Source organism: Monodon monoceros, unplaced genomic scaffold (genome assembly GCF_005190385.1).
Source record: "Monodon monoceros isolate NGI ecotype Baffin Bay Population unplaced genomic scaffold, NGI_Narwhal_1 Super_Scaffold_1, whole genome shotgun sequence".
NCBI lineage: Eukaryota > Metazoa > Chordata > Mammalia > Artiodactyla > Monodontidae > Monodon > Monodon monoceros.
The window spans coordinates 30,150,364-30,169,811 of NW_021703765.1; the positions used below are offsets into that span (position 1 = coordinate 30,150,364).

General features: G+C 36.6%; 1 protein-coding gene across 1 annotated transcript in view; it reads left to right on the forward strand.

The window, feature by feature from the left end:
- Positions 1-17,565, forward strand: part of RIT2 (Ras like without CAAX 2) — a 590,607-nt gene extending 573,042 nt beyond the window's left edge. The window contains 4 exon segments of the mRNA XM_029217847.1: positions 16,386-16,473; positions 16,476-16,542; positions 16,544-16,598; positions 17,560-17,565. Of these exon segments, the coding sequence (XP_029073680.1) occupies positions 16,386-16,473; positions 16,476-16,542; positions 16,544-16,598; positions 17,560-17,565 (216 nt within the window).
- The last annotated feature ends 1,883 nt before the right edge of the window (positions 17,566-19,448 follow it).

Sequence of the window (19,448 nt, forward strand, 5' to 3'; positions counted from 1 at the left end):
TTGTTATTGAGCTGCATGAGCTGCTTATAAATTTTGGAGATTAATCCTTTGTCAGTTGCTTCATTTGCAAATAACTTCTCCCATTCTGAGTGTTGTCTTTTTGTCTTGTTTATGGTTTCCTTTGCTGTGCAAAAGATTTTAAGTTTCATTAGGTCCCATTTGTTTATTTTTGCTTTTATTTCCATTTCTCTAAGAATTGGGTCAAAAAGGATCTTGCTGTGATTGATGTCATAGAGTGTTCTGCCTATGTTTTCCTCTAAGAGTTTGATAGTTTCTGGCATTACCTTTAGGTCTTTAATCCATTTTGAGTTTATTTTTGTGTATGGTGTTAGGGAGTGATCTAATCTCATACTTTTACAGGTACCTGTCCAGTTTTCCCAGCACCAGTTATTGTAGAGGCTGTCCTTTCTCCACTGTACATTCCTACCTCCTTTAGCAAAGATAAGGTGACCATATGTGCGTGGGTTTATCTCTGGGCTTTCTATCCTGTTCCATTGATCTATCTTTCTGTTTTTGTGCCAGTACCATACTGTCTTGATTACTGTAGCTTGTAGTAAGTCTGAAGTCAGGGAGTGTGATTCCTCCAGCTCTGTTTTACATTCTCAAGATTGCTTTGGCTATACGGGGTGTTTTGTGTTTCCATACAAGTTGTGAAATTTTTTGTTCTAGTTCTGTGAAAAATCCCAGTGGTAGATTGATAGGGATTGCATTGAATGTGTAGATTGCTTTGGGTAGTAGAGTCATTTTCACAATGTTGATTCTTCCAATCCAAGAACATGGTATATCTCTCCATCTATTTGTATCATCTTTAATTTCTTGCATCAGTGTCTTATAATTTTCTGCATGTAGGTCTTTTGTCTCCTTAGGTAGGCTTATACCTAGATATTTTATTCTTTTTGTTGCAGTGGTAAATGGAAGTGTTTTCTTGATTTCACTTTCAGATTTTTCATCATTAGTGTATAGGAATGCCAGAGATTTCTGTGCATTAACTTTGTATGCTCCTACTTTACCAAATTCATTGATTAGCTCTAGTAGCTTTCTGGTAGCATCCTTAGGATTCTGTATGTATAGAATCATGTCATCTGCAAACAGTAGACAGCTTTACTTCTTCTTTTCCGATTTGGATTAGTTTTATTTCCTTTTCTTCTCTGATTGTTGTGACTAAAACTTGCAAAACTATGTTGAATAAGAGTGGTGAGAGTGGGCAACCTTGTCTTGTTCCTGATCTTAGTGGAAATGCTTTCAATTTTTCACCACTGAGGACAATGTTGGCTGTGGGTTTGTCATATATGGCCTTTATTATGTTGAGGAAAGTTCTGTCTATGCCTACTTTCTGCAGGGTTTTTTTTTATCATAAATGGTGTTGAATTTTGTCAAAAGCTTTCTCTGCATCTATTGAGATGATCATATGGTTTTTCTCCTTCAGTTTGTTAATATGGTGTACCACGCTGATTGATTTGCATATATTGAAGAATTCTTGCATTCCTGGAATAAACCCCACTTGATCATGGTGTATGATCCTTTTAATGTGCTGTTGGATTCTGTTTGCTAGTATTTGTTTGAGGCTTTTTGCATCTATGTTAACCCGTGATATTGGCCTGTAGTTTTCCTTCTTTGTGACATCTTTGTCTGCTTTTGGTATCAGGGTGATGGTGACCTCGTAGAATGAGTTTGGGAGTGTTCCTCCCTCTGCTATAATTTGGAAGAGTTTGAGAAGGATAGGTGTTAGCTCTTCTCTAAATGTTTGATAGAATTTGCCTGTGAAGCCATCTGATCCTGGGCTTTTGTTTGTTGGAAGACTTTTAATCACAGTTTCAATTTCAGTGCTTGTGATTGGTCTGTTCATATTTTGTATTTCTTCCTGATTCAGTCTTGGCAGGTTGTGCATTTCTAAGAATTTGTCCATTTCTTCCAGGTTGTCCGTTTTATTGGCATAGAGTTGCTTTTAGCAATCTCTCATGATCTTTTGTATTTCTGCAGTGTCAGTTGTTACTTCTTTTTTATTTCTAATTCTATTGATTTGAGTCTTCTCCCTTTTTTTCTTGATGAGTCTGGCTAATGGTTTATCAATTTTGTTTATCTCCTCAAAGAACGAGCTTTTAGTTTTATTGATCTTTCCTATCATTTCCTTCATTTCTTTTTCATTTATTTCTGATCTGATCTTTATGATCTCTTTCCTTCTGCTAACTTTGGGGTTTTTTTGTTCTTCTTTCTCTAATTGCTTTAGGTGCAAGGTTTGGTTGTTTATTCTAGATATTTCCTGTTTCTTAAGGTAGGATTGTATTCCTATAAACCTCCCTCTTAGAACTGCTTTTATTGCATCTCATAGGTTTTGGGTCATCATGTCTCCATTGTAATTTGTTTCTAGGTATTTTTTGATTCCGTCTTTGATTTCTTCTGTGATCACATCTTTATTAAGTAGTGTATTGTTTAGCCTCCATGTGTTCGTATTTTGTACAGATCTTTTCTTGTAATTGATATCAAGCCTCATAGCATTGTGTTTGGAAAAGATACTTGATACAGTTTCAATTTTCTTAAATTTACCAAGGCTTGATTTGTGACTCAAGATATGATCTATCCTGGAGAATGTTCCATGAGCACCTGAGAAAAACGTGTATTCTGTTGTTTTTGGATGAAACATCCTATAAATATCAATTAAGTCCATCTTGTTTAATGTATAATTTAAAGCTTATGTTTCCTTATTTATTTTCATTTTGCATGATCTGTCCATTGGTGAAAGTGGGGTGTTAAAGTCCCCTACTATGAATGTGTTACTGTCTATTTCCGCTTTTATGGCTGTTAGTATTTGCCTTACATATTGAGGTGCTCCTATATTGGATGCATAAATATTTACAATTGTTATATATTCTTCTTGGATCAATCCCTTGATCATTATGTAGTGTCCTTCTTTGTCTCTTCTAACTGTCTGTATTTTAAAGTCTATTTTGTCTGATATAAGAATTGCTACTCCAGCTTTCTTTTGGTTTCCATTTGCATGGAATATCTTTTTTCATCCCTTTACTTTCAGTCTGTATGTGTCTCTCGGTCTGAAGTGGGTCTCTTGTAGACAAGAAATATATGGGTCTTGTTTTTATATCCATTCAGCCAGTCTGTGTCTTTTGGTGGGAACATTTAATCCATTTTCATTTTAGGTAATTATCGATATGTATGTTCCTATTCCCATTTTCTTAATTGTTTTGAGTTTTTTATTGTAGGTCTTTTCCTTCTCTTGTGTTTCTTGTTTAGAGAAGTCCCTTTAGCATTTATAGTAAAGCTGGTTTTGTGGTGCTGAACTCTCTGAGCTTTTCCTTGTCTGTAAAGGTTTTAATTTCTCCATCAAATCTGAATGAGATCCCTGCTGGATAGAGTAATCTTGGTTGTTGGTTTTCCTCCTTCATCACTTTAATATGTCCTGCCAGTCCATTCTGGTTTGCAGAGTTCCTGTTGAAAGATCAGCTGTTAACCTTATGGGGATTCCCTTGTGTGTTGTTTGTTGTTTTTCCCTTGCTGCTTTTAATATGTTTTCTTTGTATTTAATTTTTGATAGCTTGATTAATATGTGTCTTGGCGTGTTTCTCCTTGGATTTATCCTGTATGGGACTCTGTGTTTCCTGGGCTTGATTAACTATTTCCTTTCCCATATTAGGGAAGTTTTCAACTATGATCTCTTCAATATTTTCTCAATCCCTTCCTTTTTCTCTTCTTCTTCTGGAAATACTATAATTTGAATGTTGGTGTGTTTAATATTGTACCAGAGGTCTCCGAGACTGTCCCCAGTTCTTTTCATTCTTTTTTCTTTATTCTGCTCTGAAGTAGTTATTTCCACTATTTTATCTTCCAGGTCACTTATCCGTTCTTCTGCCTCAGTTATTCTGCCATTGATCCCATCTAGAGTACTTTTAATTTCATATATTGTGTTGTTCATCATTGCTTGTTTCATCTTTAGTTCTTCTAGGTTCTTGTTAAATGTTTCTTGCATTTTCTGTATTCTATTTCCAAGATTTGGTATCATCTTTTCTATCATTATTCTGTATTCTTTCTCAGGTAGACTGCTTATTTCCTCTTCATTTGTTAGGTCTGGTGGGTTTTTGTCTTGCTCCTTCATCTCGTATGTGTTTTTCAGTCTTTTCATTTTGCTTATCTTACTGTGTTTGGGGTCTCCTTTTTGCAGACTGCATATTTGTAGTTCCCATTGTTTTTGGTTTCTGTCCTCAGTGGCTAAAGTTGGTTCATTGGGGTGTGTATGCTTCCTGGTGGAGGGGACTAGTACCTGTGTTCTGGTGGATTAGGCTGGATCTTGTCTTTCTGGTCACCAGGTCCACGTCTGGTGGTGTGTTTTGTGGTTTCTGTGAACTTATTATGATTTTAGGCAACCTCTCTGCTAATGGGTGGGATTGTGTTTCTGTCTTGCTAGTTGTTTGTCATAGGGTGTCCAGCACTGTACCTTGCTGGTCGTTGGGTGAAGCTGGGTTCTGGTGTTGAGATGGAGATCTTTGGTAGCTTTTCACCATTTGATATTACATGGAGCTGGGAGGTCTCTTGTGGACCAGTGTCCTGACATTGGCTCTCTCTCTTCAGAGGCACAGCACTGACTCCTTGCTGCAGCACCAAGAGACTTTCATCCACACAGCTAAGAATAAAAAGGAGAAAAAGTAGAAAGAAATAAAAATAGAAAGAGGGTAAAATAAAATAACATAAAATAAAATAAAGTTATTAAAATAAAAATAATTATTAAGAAAAAAAAAATTTTTAAAGTAAAAAAAAAAAAAACAATGGACGGATAGAACCCTAGGACAAATGGTGAAAGCAAGGCTATACAGACAAAATCTGAAACAGAAGCATACACATACACACTCACAAAAAGAGGAAAAGGGGAATAAATAATAAATCTTGCTCTCAAAGTCCACCTCCCCAATTTGGGATGATTCGTTGTCTATTCAGGTATTCCACTGATGCAGTGTATATCAAATTGATTGTGGAGATTTAATCTGCTGCTCCTGAGGCTGCTGGCAGAGATTTCCCTTTCTCGTCTTCACACAGATCCCACAGCTCAGCTTTGGATTTGGCAGCGCCTCTGCGTGTAGGTCCCCAGAGGTTGTCTGTTCTTCCTTCAGGCAGGACGGTGTTAAAGGAGCAGCTGACTCGGGAGCTCTGGCTCACTCAAGCCTGGAAGAGGGAGGGGTGTGGATCCATAGTGAGCCTGCGATGGCAGAGGCTGGCAGGATGTTGGACGAGTCTGAGGCATGCCGGGCATTCTCCCAGGAAATGTGTCCCTGGACCCCGGGACCCTGGCAGTGGTGGGCTGCACAGCCTCCCCGGAATGGAGGTGTGGAGAGTGACCTGTGCTCGCACACAGGATTCTTGGTGGCGGCAGCAGCAGCCTTAGCATCCGATGCCTGTCTCTGGGGTCTGCTCTTTTAGCCGCACTCATGCCCGTCTCTGGAGCTCCTTTAAGCAACGCTCTTAATCCCCTCTCCTTGTGCACCAGGAAGCAAAGAGGGAAGAAAAAGTCTCTTGCCTCTTCAGCAGGTCCAGACTTTTCCCCGAACTCCCTCCCGGCTAGCCTTGGTGCACTAACGCCCTGCAGACTGTGTTCATGCCACCAACCCCAGTCCTCTCCCTGCGCTCTGACTGAAGCCTGAGCCTCAGCTCCCAGCCCCACCCGCCCCGGCAGGTGAGCAGACAAGCCTCTCGGGCTGGTGAGTGCCAGTCGGCACTGATCCTCTGTGCGGGAATCTCTCTGCTTTGCCCTCCGCACCCCTGTTGCTGTGCTCTCCTCTGCAGCTCTGAAGCTTCCCCCCTCCACCACCCATAGTCTCTGCCTGCAGAGGGGCTTCCTAGTGTGTGGAAACCTTTCATCCTTCACAGCTCCCTCCCATTTGTGCAGGTCCCATCCCTATTCTTTTGTCTCTGTTTATTCTTTTTTCTTTTGCCTACCCAGGTACGTGGGGAGTTTCTTGCCTTTTGGGAGGTCTGAGGTCTTCTGCCAGTGTTCAGTAGGTGTTCTGTAGGAGTTGTTCCACGTGTAGATGCATATCTGGTGTATCTGTGGGGAGGAAGGTGATCTCCGCATCTTACTCTTCTGCCATCTTCCCAGGATTCCTCATTGTAGTTTTGATTTGCATTTCTCTAATAATTAGTGATGTAGAGCAGCTTTTCATGTGCCTCTTGGCCATCTGTATGTCTTCTTTGGAGAAATGTCTATTTAGGTGTTCTGCCCATTGTTTTGATTGTGTTGTTTATTTTGATGATATTAAGCCCCATAAGCTGTTTGTAAATTTTGGAGATTAATCCCTTGTTGGTCACATCATTTGCAAATATTTTCTCCCATTCTGTGCGTTGCCTTTTCGTTTTATTTATGGTACCCTTTGCTGTGTAAAAGCTTTTGAGTTTAATTAGTTTCCAAAATAAACAACCTAACATTTCACATAAGCAACAAGAGAAAGAAGAACAAACAAAACCTAAAGTTAGTACAAGGAAATAAATCATAAAAATCCGAGCAGAAATAAATCAAATAAAGTTGAAGGAAACAACAGCAAAGGTCAATTAAACTAAAAGCTGGTTTTTGAAAAGATAAACAAAATTGATAAATCTTTAGCAAGACTCATGAAGAAGAATAGGGAGAGAACTCAGATCAATAAAATCGAAATGAAAAAGTAGAAGTTACAACTGACACGACAGAAATACAGAAATACAAAGGACCATAAGAGACTACTACAAGCAACTGCATGCCAATAAGTTGGACAACTTGGAAGAAATGGACAAATTCTTAGAAAAGTACACTCTCCCAAGACTGAACCAGGAAGAAATAGAAAATATGAACAGACCAATCACAAGCACTGAAATTGAAACTGTGATTAAAATCTCACAACAAACAAAATCTAGGACCAGATTGCTTCACAGGTAAATTCTATCAAACATTTAGAAAAGAGTTAACATTTATACTTCTGAAACTGTTCCAAAACATTGTAGAGGAAGGAGAACTCCCTAACTGAATCCATGAGGCCACCATCACCCTGATACCAAAACCAGATAAAGGTACCATAAAAAAAGAAAATTACAGGCCAATATAACTGATGAACATAGATGTAAAAATCTTCAACAAGATACTAGCAATCCAAATCCAACAATACATTAAAAGGATCATACACCATGATCAAGAGGGATTTATCCAAGGGATGCAAGGATTTTTCAATACCCACAAATGAATCAGTGTGATACACCCTATCAACAAACTGAAGAACAAAAACCATATAATCATTTCAATAGATGCAGAAACAGCTTTTGAAAAAATTCAACACCGATTTATGATAAAAACTCTCCAGAAAGTGGGCATAGAAGGAACATACCTCAACGTAATAAAGGCTATATATGACAAACTTACAGCTAACATTATACTCAATGGTAAAAGCTGAAAAAACAAAACAAACTCTTAGATCAGGAACAAGATGAGGATATCCACTTTCACCAATTTTATTCAACATAGTTTTGGAAGTCCTAGCCATGCCAATCAGAGAAGAAAAAAAATATAAAAGGAATCCAAATTGGGAAAGAAGAAGTAAAGCTGTCACTGTTTGCAGATGACATGATACTATATATAGAAAAGCCTAAAGAGGCTACCAGAAAATTATTATTAGTATTCTAATTATTAGAAAATTGTTAAAAAATTATTAGAGCTAAATAATTTGGTAAAGTTGCAGGTTACAAAATTAATACACAGAAATCTGTTACATTTGTATATATTAACAATGAAAGATCAGAAGATAAATTAAGGAAACAATCTCATTTACCATTGCAACAAAAAGAATAAAACACCTAGGAATAAACCTACCTAATGACCTGTACTCTGAAAGACCTGTACTCTGAAAGATCTGTACTCCAAAAATTATAAGTCACTGATGAAAGAAATTGAAGATGACACAAACAGATGGAAAGATATACCATGTTCTTGGATTGGAAGGATCAATATTGTGAAAATGATACTACCCAAAGCAATCTCTAGATTCAGTGCAATCCCTGTCAAATTACCAATTGCATGTTTCACAGAACTAGAACAAAAAATCTTAAAATTTGCATGGAGACACAAAAGACCCCAAATACAAAAGCAATCTTGAGAAAGGATAATGGAGCTGGAGGGATCAGGCTCTCTGACTTCAGACTATACTACATAGCTACTGTCATCAAAACAGCATGGTACTGGCACAAAAACAGAAACAGAGATCAATGGAACAGGATAGAAAATCCAGAGATAAATCTATGCCCATATGGTCACCTTTGATAAAGGAGGCAAGGATATACAATGGAGAAAAGATAGTATCTTCAGTAAGTGGTGCTGGGAAAACTGGACAGCTACATGTAAAAGAATGAAATTAGAACACTCCCTAACACCATATACAAAAATAAACTCAAAATGGATTAAAGACCGAAATGTAAGGCCAGACACTGTAAAACTCTTAGAGGAAAACATAGGCAGAACACTCTCTGACTTAAATTGCAGCAATATCTTTTTATATCAGTCTCCCAGAGTAATGGAAATATGCACTTATCTTCAAATGGAAGGTGACTTCTAAAAAACAAATGACTCACAGATTAAATAAATAAATCAGGTTTAATCAATCAAAAGGACTTTCACTAGAGCTATTCAAGGAAACTGGCAGGGCTGCTCATATTGTTAAAATGATCAATACTATTATACAACTAAACGAAATGAAAACTAAACAATCTAAGTTTAGATAGCTTTTCCTTCAAATAACGTGCTGGCCCCAAACTTCTCAGGAAACTATGATTCCTGTTACTGTGATGATGTAGGCTATATAATAAAAGTTAATAGTTCCATGGATAAGAATGAAGTGAAACACAGACAGGGAGATATTTTAAAAAATTAAAACAAATCCCAAAGAGTTTGTTCTGTACACTAAATATTTTAACAGTGCCCAGTAGTCTTAACCATGAAGACATTTTTTCTTGTGAAGCTTCTCCTGGAGGAGTCAGAACCATATTTCTGCCAATCTTTCATCATTCAAGTTTAGCAATTATAGCAGAGCATTATCAGAGCTTCCTTTTGTGATATTAAGAATTATATAGCTTATAGAACACCACTATTACCATGAATACCTACAATAATTTAATTTAGTTTATGTTTACCCAGCTTGGGTATAAGATAAAAAAGATGTGAAGAACAATGAAGCTCCTGAAGTCAGCAGATTGTTGGGATTGGAATTCTAATTGCCCAGTATGCTTGTCACTTCTCATTAGCAGCTGGGCCTGGACTAGAACAGGCTCTGCTAGCCATTGTGCCCCAGAAGTCTCATCAACCCCCTATGCAGCTGTTGCTGTATTCAAATGCTTTTTTGGCAGATGGGAAATGGCATTTCAGGGAGTACCTAGCATATTATATGGTGATCTTCCTTGGTGGAAAAGGTCACATATATTAAAAAGATGGTTTCCCTGGGTTACTGAAATTTTCATTACTTGTATGAAACATTTTTCTTTATCCCTTTTTTTCTTCTAATACTTTCTAAGGCCTCCAGGTGGTATGTTTAATCACAAATGCCCTTTCTTTTTAATGGAGGGGCATGGTGTTATAATGATATCTGCACCAATTGTTCCTCCTCCCCAAATAATCTTTCTACAATATTTAATTTTTCTTATTTTTCTGCACTTATTTAAATGTTTCCCTTTATGTAAATGTAATATAAAATATTCTATGCCATTTTTTTACCATTTAAGAATCATCTTAAGTTGTAATACCTCACATCAGTATAATTAATTATTCCACATATATACTATATATGAAATATTGTACTAGCAAAGGGAACTGGAAAGACCCCCATTGGAAATAGTAAGAAGGACTGGAAATAATACTTGATGGAATAGAGTAGAACTTAACACTTGTTTTACCTGAATTAGATGTGTGCTTAAGGTTTCTGGATCTGAAACTCCTCACTTGCTAAAAAAAAAAAAAAAAAAAAAAAAAAATTCCCTTATAAAACTATGCTTCTTTCTTAGCAGTTACTATAGCATGTGGATGAATATTTGTGATTTAAAAATATTTAATTTTACTTGAAATTTATAGAGACAAGTTATAACATCTTAGAAAAATATGTTGATCATCCTGGTTTTGAGCTCTGATACAGAAGCTGTAATTGCTGAATCAGTCAGACACCACTAGTGGACAAAAAAAAAAAAGTTACTCTCAATGGTACTATTGCAGTATTAAGGCCTTCAAACTGACTCATAATTACTAAGAAGCCCAGAAATCTGTAAAAATTAATGTTTCTTAAACTTACTTTTTCTTACGCTTGGACTCAAGTTTTTCCATTGAAGTTATAGTATATAAATTTCAAGGTCGAAGGTAGAAATGACAAATGTATGATTTGTCAATAAATGTATGAGATGGAATTTATTGAAATGTGGAAATTTATTTTAAAATATGCTTTCATCTTAATATTTTGTTCTAAAAATAGAAAGCTTTAGGTCACTGATCTAGTAAGTTTTTTAAAGAAGAGATCAAATATTTTACTAAATTTAAATTCCATTTAGACTTTATTATAATGAGTGTAAAATTTACTTAGTTGTTCATTTAAATAACATGGAATTAATATTCTGATAATGAACCTAAGGGCATATGCAACTACATTTTATACTTTGAAATAGAGGGCTCATGATTCCTAAGTTACCTCCGAAAGTAATGCATAGTCATGGAGTTAAATATATGTTCTTCAGCCTGCTACAAATAATAAAATATGCAATTATGTCATCCATTAAGGTGCTGTTTTGCTGTATAATATTTCAATAAGAATCTTTGCATAGAATTTGTTTTCCAATTTTGTTTCAGGTTAAGCTTGATTATTATTTTGGACTGAAATTTGATGTTTCCAATGGTTTATTTGTGTTGCTACATTTTTATAATTAGGAAACACTTAGCTAATATGTATGTGTATTTGTATAGTGAGATTTTCCAATCCCTTCCTACTTCTATTCTCCCCAAAGAAAAATCACCTTCCAGTATTGGTGGAAAAAAATCTCTTTGAAATAATATATCAAAAATAATTCAAGGGCTTCCCTGGTGGCGCAGTGGTTGAGGGTCCGCCTGCCGATGCGGGGGACGCGGGTTTGTGCCCCGGTCCGGGAGGATCCGCATGCCGTGGAGCGGCTGGGCCTATGAACTGTGGCCACTGAGCCTGCGCGTCGGGAGCCTGTGCTTCACAACAGGAAAGGCCACAATGGTGAGGGGCCCGCATACCACAAAAAAAAAAAAAAAAAATTCCAAAGTGATAACTCAATGTCGGTGTACCATTGAATGAACTTTCATTTCCCCACTGGTTTGGAATGCCACGCCAATAATATATCAAACTCCCATATATATTTTGACCATATTCCTTGGTTCTTTATTGAATGTTATTGGCCTCTCTAGCCCTTAACTAATACCCCATTGCCTAAACTGCTACTGCTTTACAGAGACCCTTAAAAGAGTGAGTTCAACATTATCGTTATTGTTCCTTTCTTCCTTACCTCCTTCTTACTAGAATTCAAATATTTCTTTTTTATTTTTACCTTTATTCTTCCCTACTAATTTTAGTATCTCTGTATGACATTCTATGATTCAAAAGATTTCAGGACTTGAATGTATTTGTATTGAAATTATATATTAATTTGGGATAATTCTCAGTATTTATGATACTGAAATTTCTCACAAAAAGCACAGGTCCACAATCTGTTATCTGATTTCAGAAATGTAAATAATATGAAAGATAAAGCTTTTCTTGATGTAGTTACTTGCAAAATCTGATAAGAATCAATTCATTTTGTGAAAAAAATATAATCTGATGTGATCTGGGTCTATTTAGAGACTTACATAACCAATTTACTGTGGATGTTAAAATATTTAGCTATGGAAAAATTACCATACAGGCATACCTCAGAGACACTGAGGATTCAGTTCCAGACCACTACAATAAAGCAAACACACAAAAAAGTGAGTCACACAAACTTTTTGGTTCTCTAATGCATATAAAATTTATGTTAACACTATACTGTAGTCTATTAAGTGTGCAACAGCATTATGTCATAAAAAATACTGCATACCTTAATTTAAAGTGCTTTACTGTTAAAAAATGCTAACCATCATCTGAGCCCTCAGTGAGTCATAATCTTTTTGCTTATGGAAGGTCTTGTGTAGCTGTTGATGGCTGCTCACTGGTCAGGATGGTGGTTGCTGGAGTTTGAGGTGACTGGCAATTTCTTAAAATAAAGCAGCAATAAATTTTGCCACATTGATTTACTCTTCTTTTCATGAATGGTTTCCTTGTAGCATGCAATGTTGTTTGATAGCATTTTACCACAGTAGAACATCTTTCAAAATTAAAGTCAATCCTCTCAAACCCTGCTGCTGCTTTATCAACTAAGTTTATGTAATATTCTAAATCCTCTGTTGCCATTTCAACAATCTTCATAACATCTTCACCAGTATTAAATTCCATCTTAAGAAACCACTTTTTTTGTTCATCCATAAGAAGCAACTCCTTACCTGTTAAAATTTCATCATGAGATTGTAGCAGTTCAATGACGTCTTCAGGCCCCACTTCTAATTTTAATTCTCTTGCTATTTCCACCACGTCTGCAGTTACTCCTTCCACTAAAGTCTTGAACACCTCAAAGTCATCAATCAGGTTTAGTACAAACTTCTATGAAATACATGTTGATATTAATATTTTGACCCCTTCTGATGAATCATGAATGTTCTTAATGGCATCTACAATGGTGAATCCTTTCCAAAGATTTTCAGTTTTCTTTGCCCAGATTCATCAGAGGAATCACTATCTATAGCAGTAAGCTATAGTCTTATGAACTGTGTTTCTTAAATAATAAGACCTGAAAGTTGAAATTACTCCCTGATCTATGGATGGACATATGGATATGTTAGCAGGCATGGAAACATTAACCTCCTTGCACCTCTCCACCAAAGATCTTGGTGACTAGGTGCATTGTCAATGAGCAGTCATATTTTGAAACAAATCTTTTTTTCTGAGTAGTAGGTCTCAACAGTGGGCTTAAAATATTTAGTAAACCATATTGTAAACAGATGTGCTGTCATCCAGGCTTTGTTGTTCCATTTATAGAGGACAAGCACAGTCAATTTAGTATAATTCTTAAGGATCATAAGATTTTTGGAATGGTAAAAAAGCATTACCTACAACTTCAAGTCACCAGCTGCATTAGCCCCTAACAACAGAGTCAGTCTGTCCTTCGAAGTCAGACACTGACTATGAAAGTCCTAATGGTAGACTCTTGTGATATGAGGCTGTTTCATCTACACTGAAGATCTATTGTTTAGTATAGGCACCTTTATTATCTGAGCGAGATCTTCTGGATAACTTGCCACAGCTTCTACATCAGCACTTGCTGCTTACCTTGAACTTTGATGTTATGGAGATGGCTTCTTTCCTTAAATGTCATGAACCAACTTCTGCTAGCTTCAAACTTTTCATCTGCAGCTTCTTCACCTCTATCAACTTTCATAGAATTGAACATATTTAGAGCCTTACTCAGAATTAGGCTTAAGGGAATGCTGTGGCTGATTTGATCTTCTAGGCAGACCACTAAAACTTTCTCGATATCAGCCTTTTGGCTGTCTCATTTTCTTATCATTTGTATGTTCATTGGAGTGAACTTTTAATTTTCTTCAATAACTTTTCCCTCACATTCACAACTTTGCTAACAGGCACAAGAGGTCTAGCTTTTGGACTGTCTTGGTTTTCAATATGCCTTTCTCACTAAGCTTTACCATATTTAGCTTTTGATTTAAAGTGACAGATGTGTTACTCTTCCTTTCACTTCAACACTTAGAAGCTATTGTAGTGTTACTAATCGGCCTAATTTTAATATATTGTTGTGTCTCAGGGAACAGGGAGACCTGAGGCAAGGGAAGAAGATGGGGGAACAGCCAGTAAGTGGGGACGTCAGAACACACAACATTTACTGATTAAGTTTGCCATCTTATATGAGCATGGTTTGTGGTGCCCCAAAACAATTGCAATAGTAACTTCTAATTTGTGTTTCTACCTTTCTAAAACATTCATATAATTCTATAAACATCATTCTAAACAAAGGTTTAGATATCACACAGTTTTGATATGTGATATTTTCATTATTGTTCAGTTACAAATATTTTATAAATTTTGTGTAATATATTTTTGACCTATTGACCATGTAGAAATATATTTTTTCCTACAATATTGAACCATATTCAAATTTGATTAATTTCATTTGTTTGAGAGTATGCTATGAACTTGATTCTTTGCTATGCTTTGAGAAGTGCTTTATACCTTAGCATGAAGTCAATTTCTATAAATGCACCAGGTTCATTTGAAGAAAATGTGACTTTTTCAGTTGTTGGGTACAACATCTTATATATGTATTTTTGATTGATTGTGTGGTTTTGTTCAAACTTTCCATATTTTTATTGATGTTTTTCCTACTTATTCTTTCAATTGCTGAGGGAGATGTGTTAAAATATCTTACTATAATTTTCAAGTTTTGTTCTATCAACTTTTCTTCACCATAAACTGAGGCTACACTTTCAGTGCATACAAAATATAATATCCTGATAGATTAATCTTTTTATCATCATAATACAACTCCCTTTAACTTTAGCAATTTTTTTAAAAATTTACTCTGTATTTTGTCTGATATTAAGTCAGTGTATCAGCTTTCTTTTTGTATTAATTTCCATTCAAATTTTACTATTTCTATATCCTTATGTGTAAGATGTTTCAATTACAAGTGCTTTTAAAAAATGTGTTCTGATAATCTTTGTCTTTTTTAATTTGAGAGTGTACTGCATTTAAATATAACTGATTTTGGTACCTTCTATTATTTCTTTACAATTTGTTTTTTTCCTCATCATTGCCATCACTCATTGTAAGCTGAGTATACATCCTGCTTCATTGACTTTAGATTTCTCCATTTGTCTTTGACCATGGGATGTGGGTGCAGTTATCTCTACCTTCTGCCTACCTGTTCTTCATCATAGGAACATCATATTCCAGGTAAGATGTGCTCTTTCAGCCAGAGTCCCAGGATAAGAAGATAGGAGGGACAAAGTAGAAGCCAACTAACAGCCTGGAGCTGAGCTCCAGTTAAGAGTCTAGAGGTACGAGCTCCACTTAAGACTACAACTAATAATAACTAGAGTTTTCACCTGTGCCCAGCACTTTCAATGTATATTTTATTGGTGATCTCAACCCTAACAAAGAGCCTCTGGGGCTGGTGTTATTATCTTATGTTACAGATGAGAACAGTAAGACCAAAAGTTTAAGATATTTACTCAGATTTGCAAGGCTAAAAAGTAGTAGAGCTAGGCCTTGAAACCAAGTAGTTTTAACCTAAAGCCATGGGCTTTTTTTTGTTTGTTTGTTTGTTTTTTGTTTTTCATTTTTCGGTACACGGGCCTCTCACTGTTGTGGCCTCTCCCGTTGCGGAGCACAGGCTCCGGATGCGCAGGCTCAGCGGCCATGGCTCATGGACCCAGCTGCTCCGTGGCATGTGGGATCTTCCCGGACCAGAACACGAACCCGTGTCCCCTGCATCGGCAGGCGGACCCTCAACCACTGCGCCACCAGGGAAGCCCTAAAGCCATGTTTTTGACTACTGTGCTATGTTACTTCTTTTGAAGTCTGGAGAGTGGTTTCCAATTTCTTTAATCAGTTCTCTTCTATTGCCCTTTCAGAGGTTCTGATTTCCCATTTGTCCTTCAAGTTCAGAAATTCTAGGAGTCATCCCTTAAAATAAAATTCTCACCCATAAAAAGAAATTAAATTGGGTCATTTCTAGAGACGTGGATAGACCTAGAGACTGTCATACAGAGTGAAGTAAGTCAGAAAGAGAAAAACAAATATTGTATATTAACGCATATACGTGGAACCTGAAAAAATTGGTATAGATGATCTTATTTACAAAGCAGAAATAGAGACATAGATGTAGAGAACAAACATATGGATACCAAGGGGGAAAGAAGGGATGGGATGAACTGGGAGATTGGAATTGACATATACACTATTGATACTATGTATAAAACAGATAACTAATGAGGACCTAATGTACAGCACAGGGAATCCTACTCAGTGCTCTGAGGTTACCTAAATGGGAAGGAAATCCAGAAAAAAGGGGATATATGTATACATATAACTGATTCACTTTGCTGTATAGTAGAAGCTAACACAACTAACACAACATTGTAAACCAACTATACTTCAATAAAAATTAAAAAAAAAAAATCTCGCCTTTTACATGTAACCAAGGCCTACAACACTGGTAGAGAACATACTTTTTGATCAAGTGTCTCTCCCTTTCTCTCTTTTTAATATAGCTTATTTTCCCCTTAGGTCTCTATGGAAGAAGGCTTGAGTCTGTCCCAAGAATATAACCATGTTTTTTTTGAGACCTCTGCAGCCCTCAGATTCTGTACTGATGATACCTTCATGGCTTAGTGAGGGAAATCCACAAGAAGGAGTCCATGCCATCCTTGATGGAAAAGAAACTGAAAAGACAGCCTATGGAAGAAGTTAAAAGGCTCATTGAACTGTGGTTTTCTCAGGGTTTTTGCCCAGTAGTGGGATTGCTGGGTCGTATGGTAGTTCTAGTTTTCTAAGGAGCCACCATACTGTTCTCCATAGTGGCTGTATCAATTTACATTCCCACCAACTGTGCAAGAGAGTTCCCTTTTCTCCACACCCTCTCCAGCATTTATTGTTTGTAGATTTTTTGATGATGGCCATTCTGACTGGTGTGAGGTGATACCTCATTGTAGTTTTGATTTGCATTTCTCTAATGATTTGTGCTGTTGAGCATTCTTTCATGTGTTTGTAGGCAATCTGTGTATCTTTTTTGGAGAAATGTCTATTTAGGTCTTCTGCCCATTTTTGGATTGGGTTGTTTGTTTGTTTTTTTTTGATATTGAGCTGCATGAGCTGCTTGTAAGATTTGGAGATTAATCCTTTGTTAATGCTTTGTTTGCAAATATTTTCTCCCATTCTGAGGGTTATCTTTTTGTCTTGTTTATGGTTTCCTTTGCTGTGCAAAAGCTGTTAAGTTTCATTAGGTCTCATTTGTTTATTTTTGTTTTATTTCCATTTCTCTAAGAGGTGGATCAAAGGATCTTGCTGTGATTTATGTCATAGAGTGTTCTGTCTATGTTTTCCTCTAAGAGTTTGATAGTGTCTGGCATTACATTTAGGTCTTTAATCCGTTTTGAATTTATTTTTGTGTATGATGTTAGGGAGTGTTCTAAGAATCATGTACCACAATGTTCATTGCAGTTCTATCTACAATAGCAAGGACATGGAAGTAACCTAGTGTCCATCAACAGATGAATGGATAAAGAAGATGTGGCACATATATACAATGGAATATTACTCAGCCATAAAAATGAATGAAACTGAGTTATTTATAGTGCGGTGGATGGACCTAGAGTCTGTCATACAGAGTGAAGTAAGTCAGAAAGAGAAAAACAAATACTGTATGCTAACACATATATATGGAATCTAAGAAAAAAAAAAGTTCTAAAGAACCTAGGGACAGGACAGGAATAAAGACGCAGGTGTAGAGATTGGATTAGAGGACACAGGGAGGGGGAAGTGTAAGCTGGGATGAAGTGAAAGAGTGACATGGACATATATGCACTACCAAATGTAAAATACATAGCTAGTGAGAAGCAGCTGCATGGCACAGGGAGATCAGCTGGGTGCTTTATCACCACCTAGAGGGGTGAGATAGGGAGGGTGGGAGGGAGAGGCAAGAGGGAGGAGATATGGGGATATATGTGTAGGTATAGCTAATTCACTTTGTTATAAAGCAGAAACTAACACACCATTGTAAAGCAGTTATACTCCAATAAAGATGTTAAATATATATATATATATATATATTTTTTAAAGGCTTATTGAAGAAGAGAGAAAACATGACATGATATACTTGCTTCTCCCTTACTCTCACTCTCAATATTTTCAGTCAAGCAATTCTAGATATTGTATTGAGCTTTAATATTCTCTCTCTCCCTCCACCACTTCCTTTCTATCTCTCTCTCTCTCCCTCTCTCTCTCTCTCTCTCTCTCTCTCTCTCTCTCTCTTTCACACACACACACACACACACATTCAATATCTTCCTATAAGTAAAAGCAAAATCTGCATAACTGTACCTCTTGAGATAGTTTGTTTTGCCCTTAAGAGTTGGATGGATTTTGTCAATCAGCCAGATATGTTGCTTAGTTTTTACAATATATTACTAAATAAAATTGGCATTCCAATTCCCTCATTTCCCTTTAAAGACTCTAGCTTCATTTGGTATGCTGTCTGGTTATAGAGAAAATACTCAGAATTGCAGACTGAATGATAAAAGGCTCAGGGGATCTGCCTTTGCCTGATAAGTCTCCAGTTGTTTGCATTTCAGGAATCTCAGTAAATAATAAAGAAGTTCAGGAAACAATTCAAATCAGGAGTCTGCAACCTGGTCTTTCTTAAGTGCAAAAGCCATGCTGCTTTTTCTTGAATGCTTGAGATGAACCTTAGATGAATTATTAATAATAGGAGCTAGTTGTGGGTCATTCGAGGGCTGAAATAAAATATCCCCATATTTACAGTGCTCTGCCCCATCAGGATTCAGCAAAATTATCACAGTGAAGTCACCGGGCTGTGGCAAATGGATACTGTTTTTATAGCAGTAAGAGAGGCTTCTATGAATCTGATGGTTCACATACTTCCAAAAGGACATCCTGAAACCTCTCAGTAAGGAGTCCCTATTAGGACTGAGTAAAGACCACCTGCAAGGCAAGAGGCTTCTTGACTCCAGAGACCCTGTTTTCTCCATTTGTTGCCAAAATTTTCTTTCTCTTCTTCCTCAAATGATGAAACACCATCAGTTAGAGGGCTTTTTTCTTGTTTGTTTTAAAATGGATCATTTTGTAAATGAAATTGCCCATATACTCATTTATCCCATTGTGCTAATTGGTGTGTTCAAACTCACACTCAGAAAGCACCTTACCAGAAAGAACAGTTCTGACTGTTTAATAGACCAGAGTTAAAATAAAAAACATAAAGAACAGACAGCTAAACATGAGGTGGAATCCATAAAACTAATCTTCATGGGTTGGGGACAGTTTTCATCATAAATTAGAGAAAAGGAAGGACTAAGGCCAGAGTTATCATTAAACATGCAAGCACTTATTATTTTATTCACAATGCTTCTGGCACTGGATAATCTCTGAGAATGCAGGAATGAATCAAGGTAGTTTAACACTACCTAGAAGACTCACTTGTGGAAGAAAAATGGGATTATAAATTTGTAGATAAGAAGACACATTTTATATCGTAATATAGCTACAGCAAGAATGAATAGAGATTGTCATTTTTCAACCACTGGACTAAAATCTTAGCCTTTCAGAATATTGTAC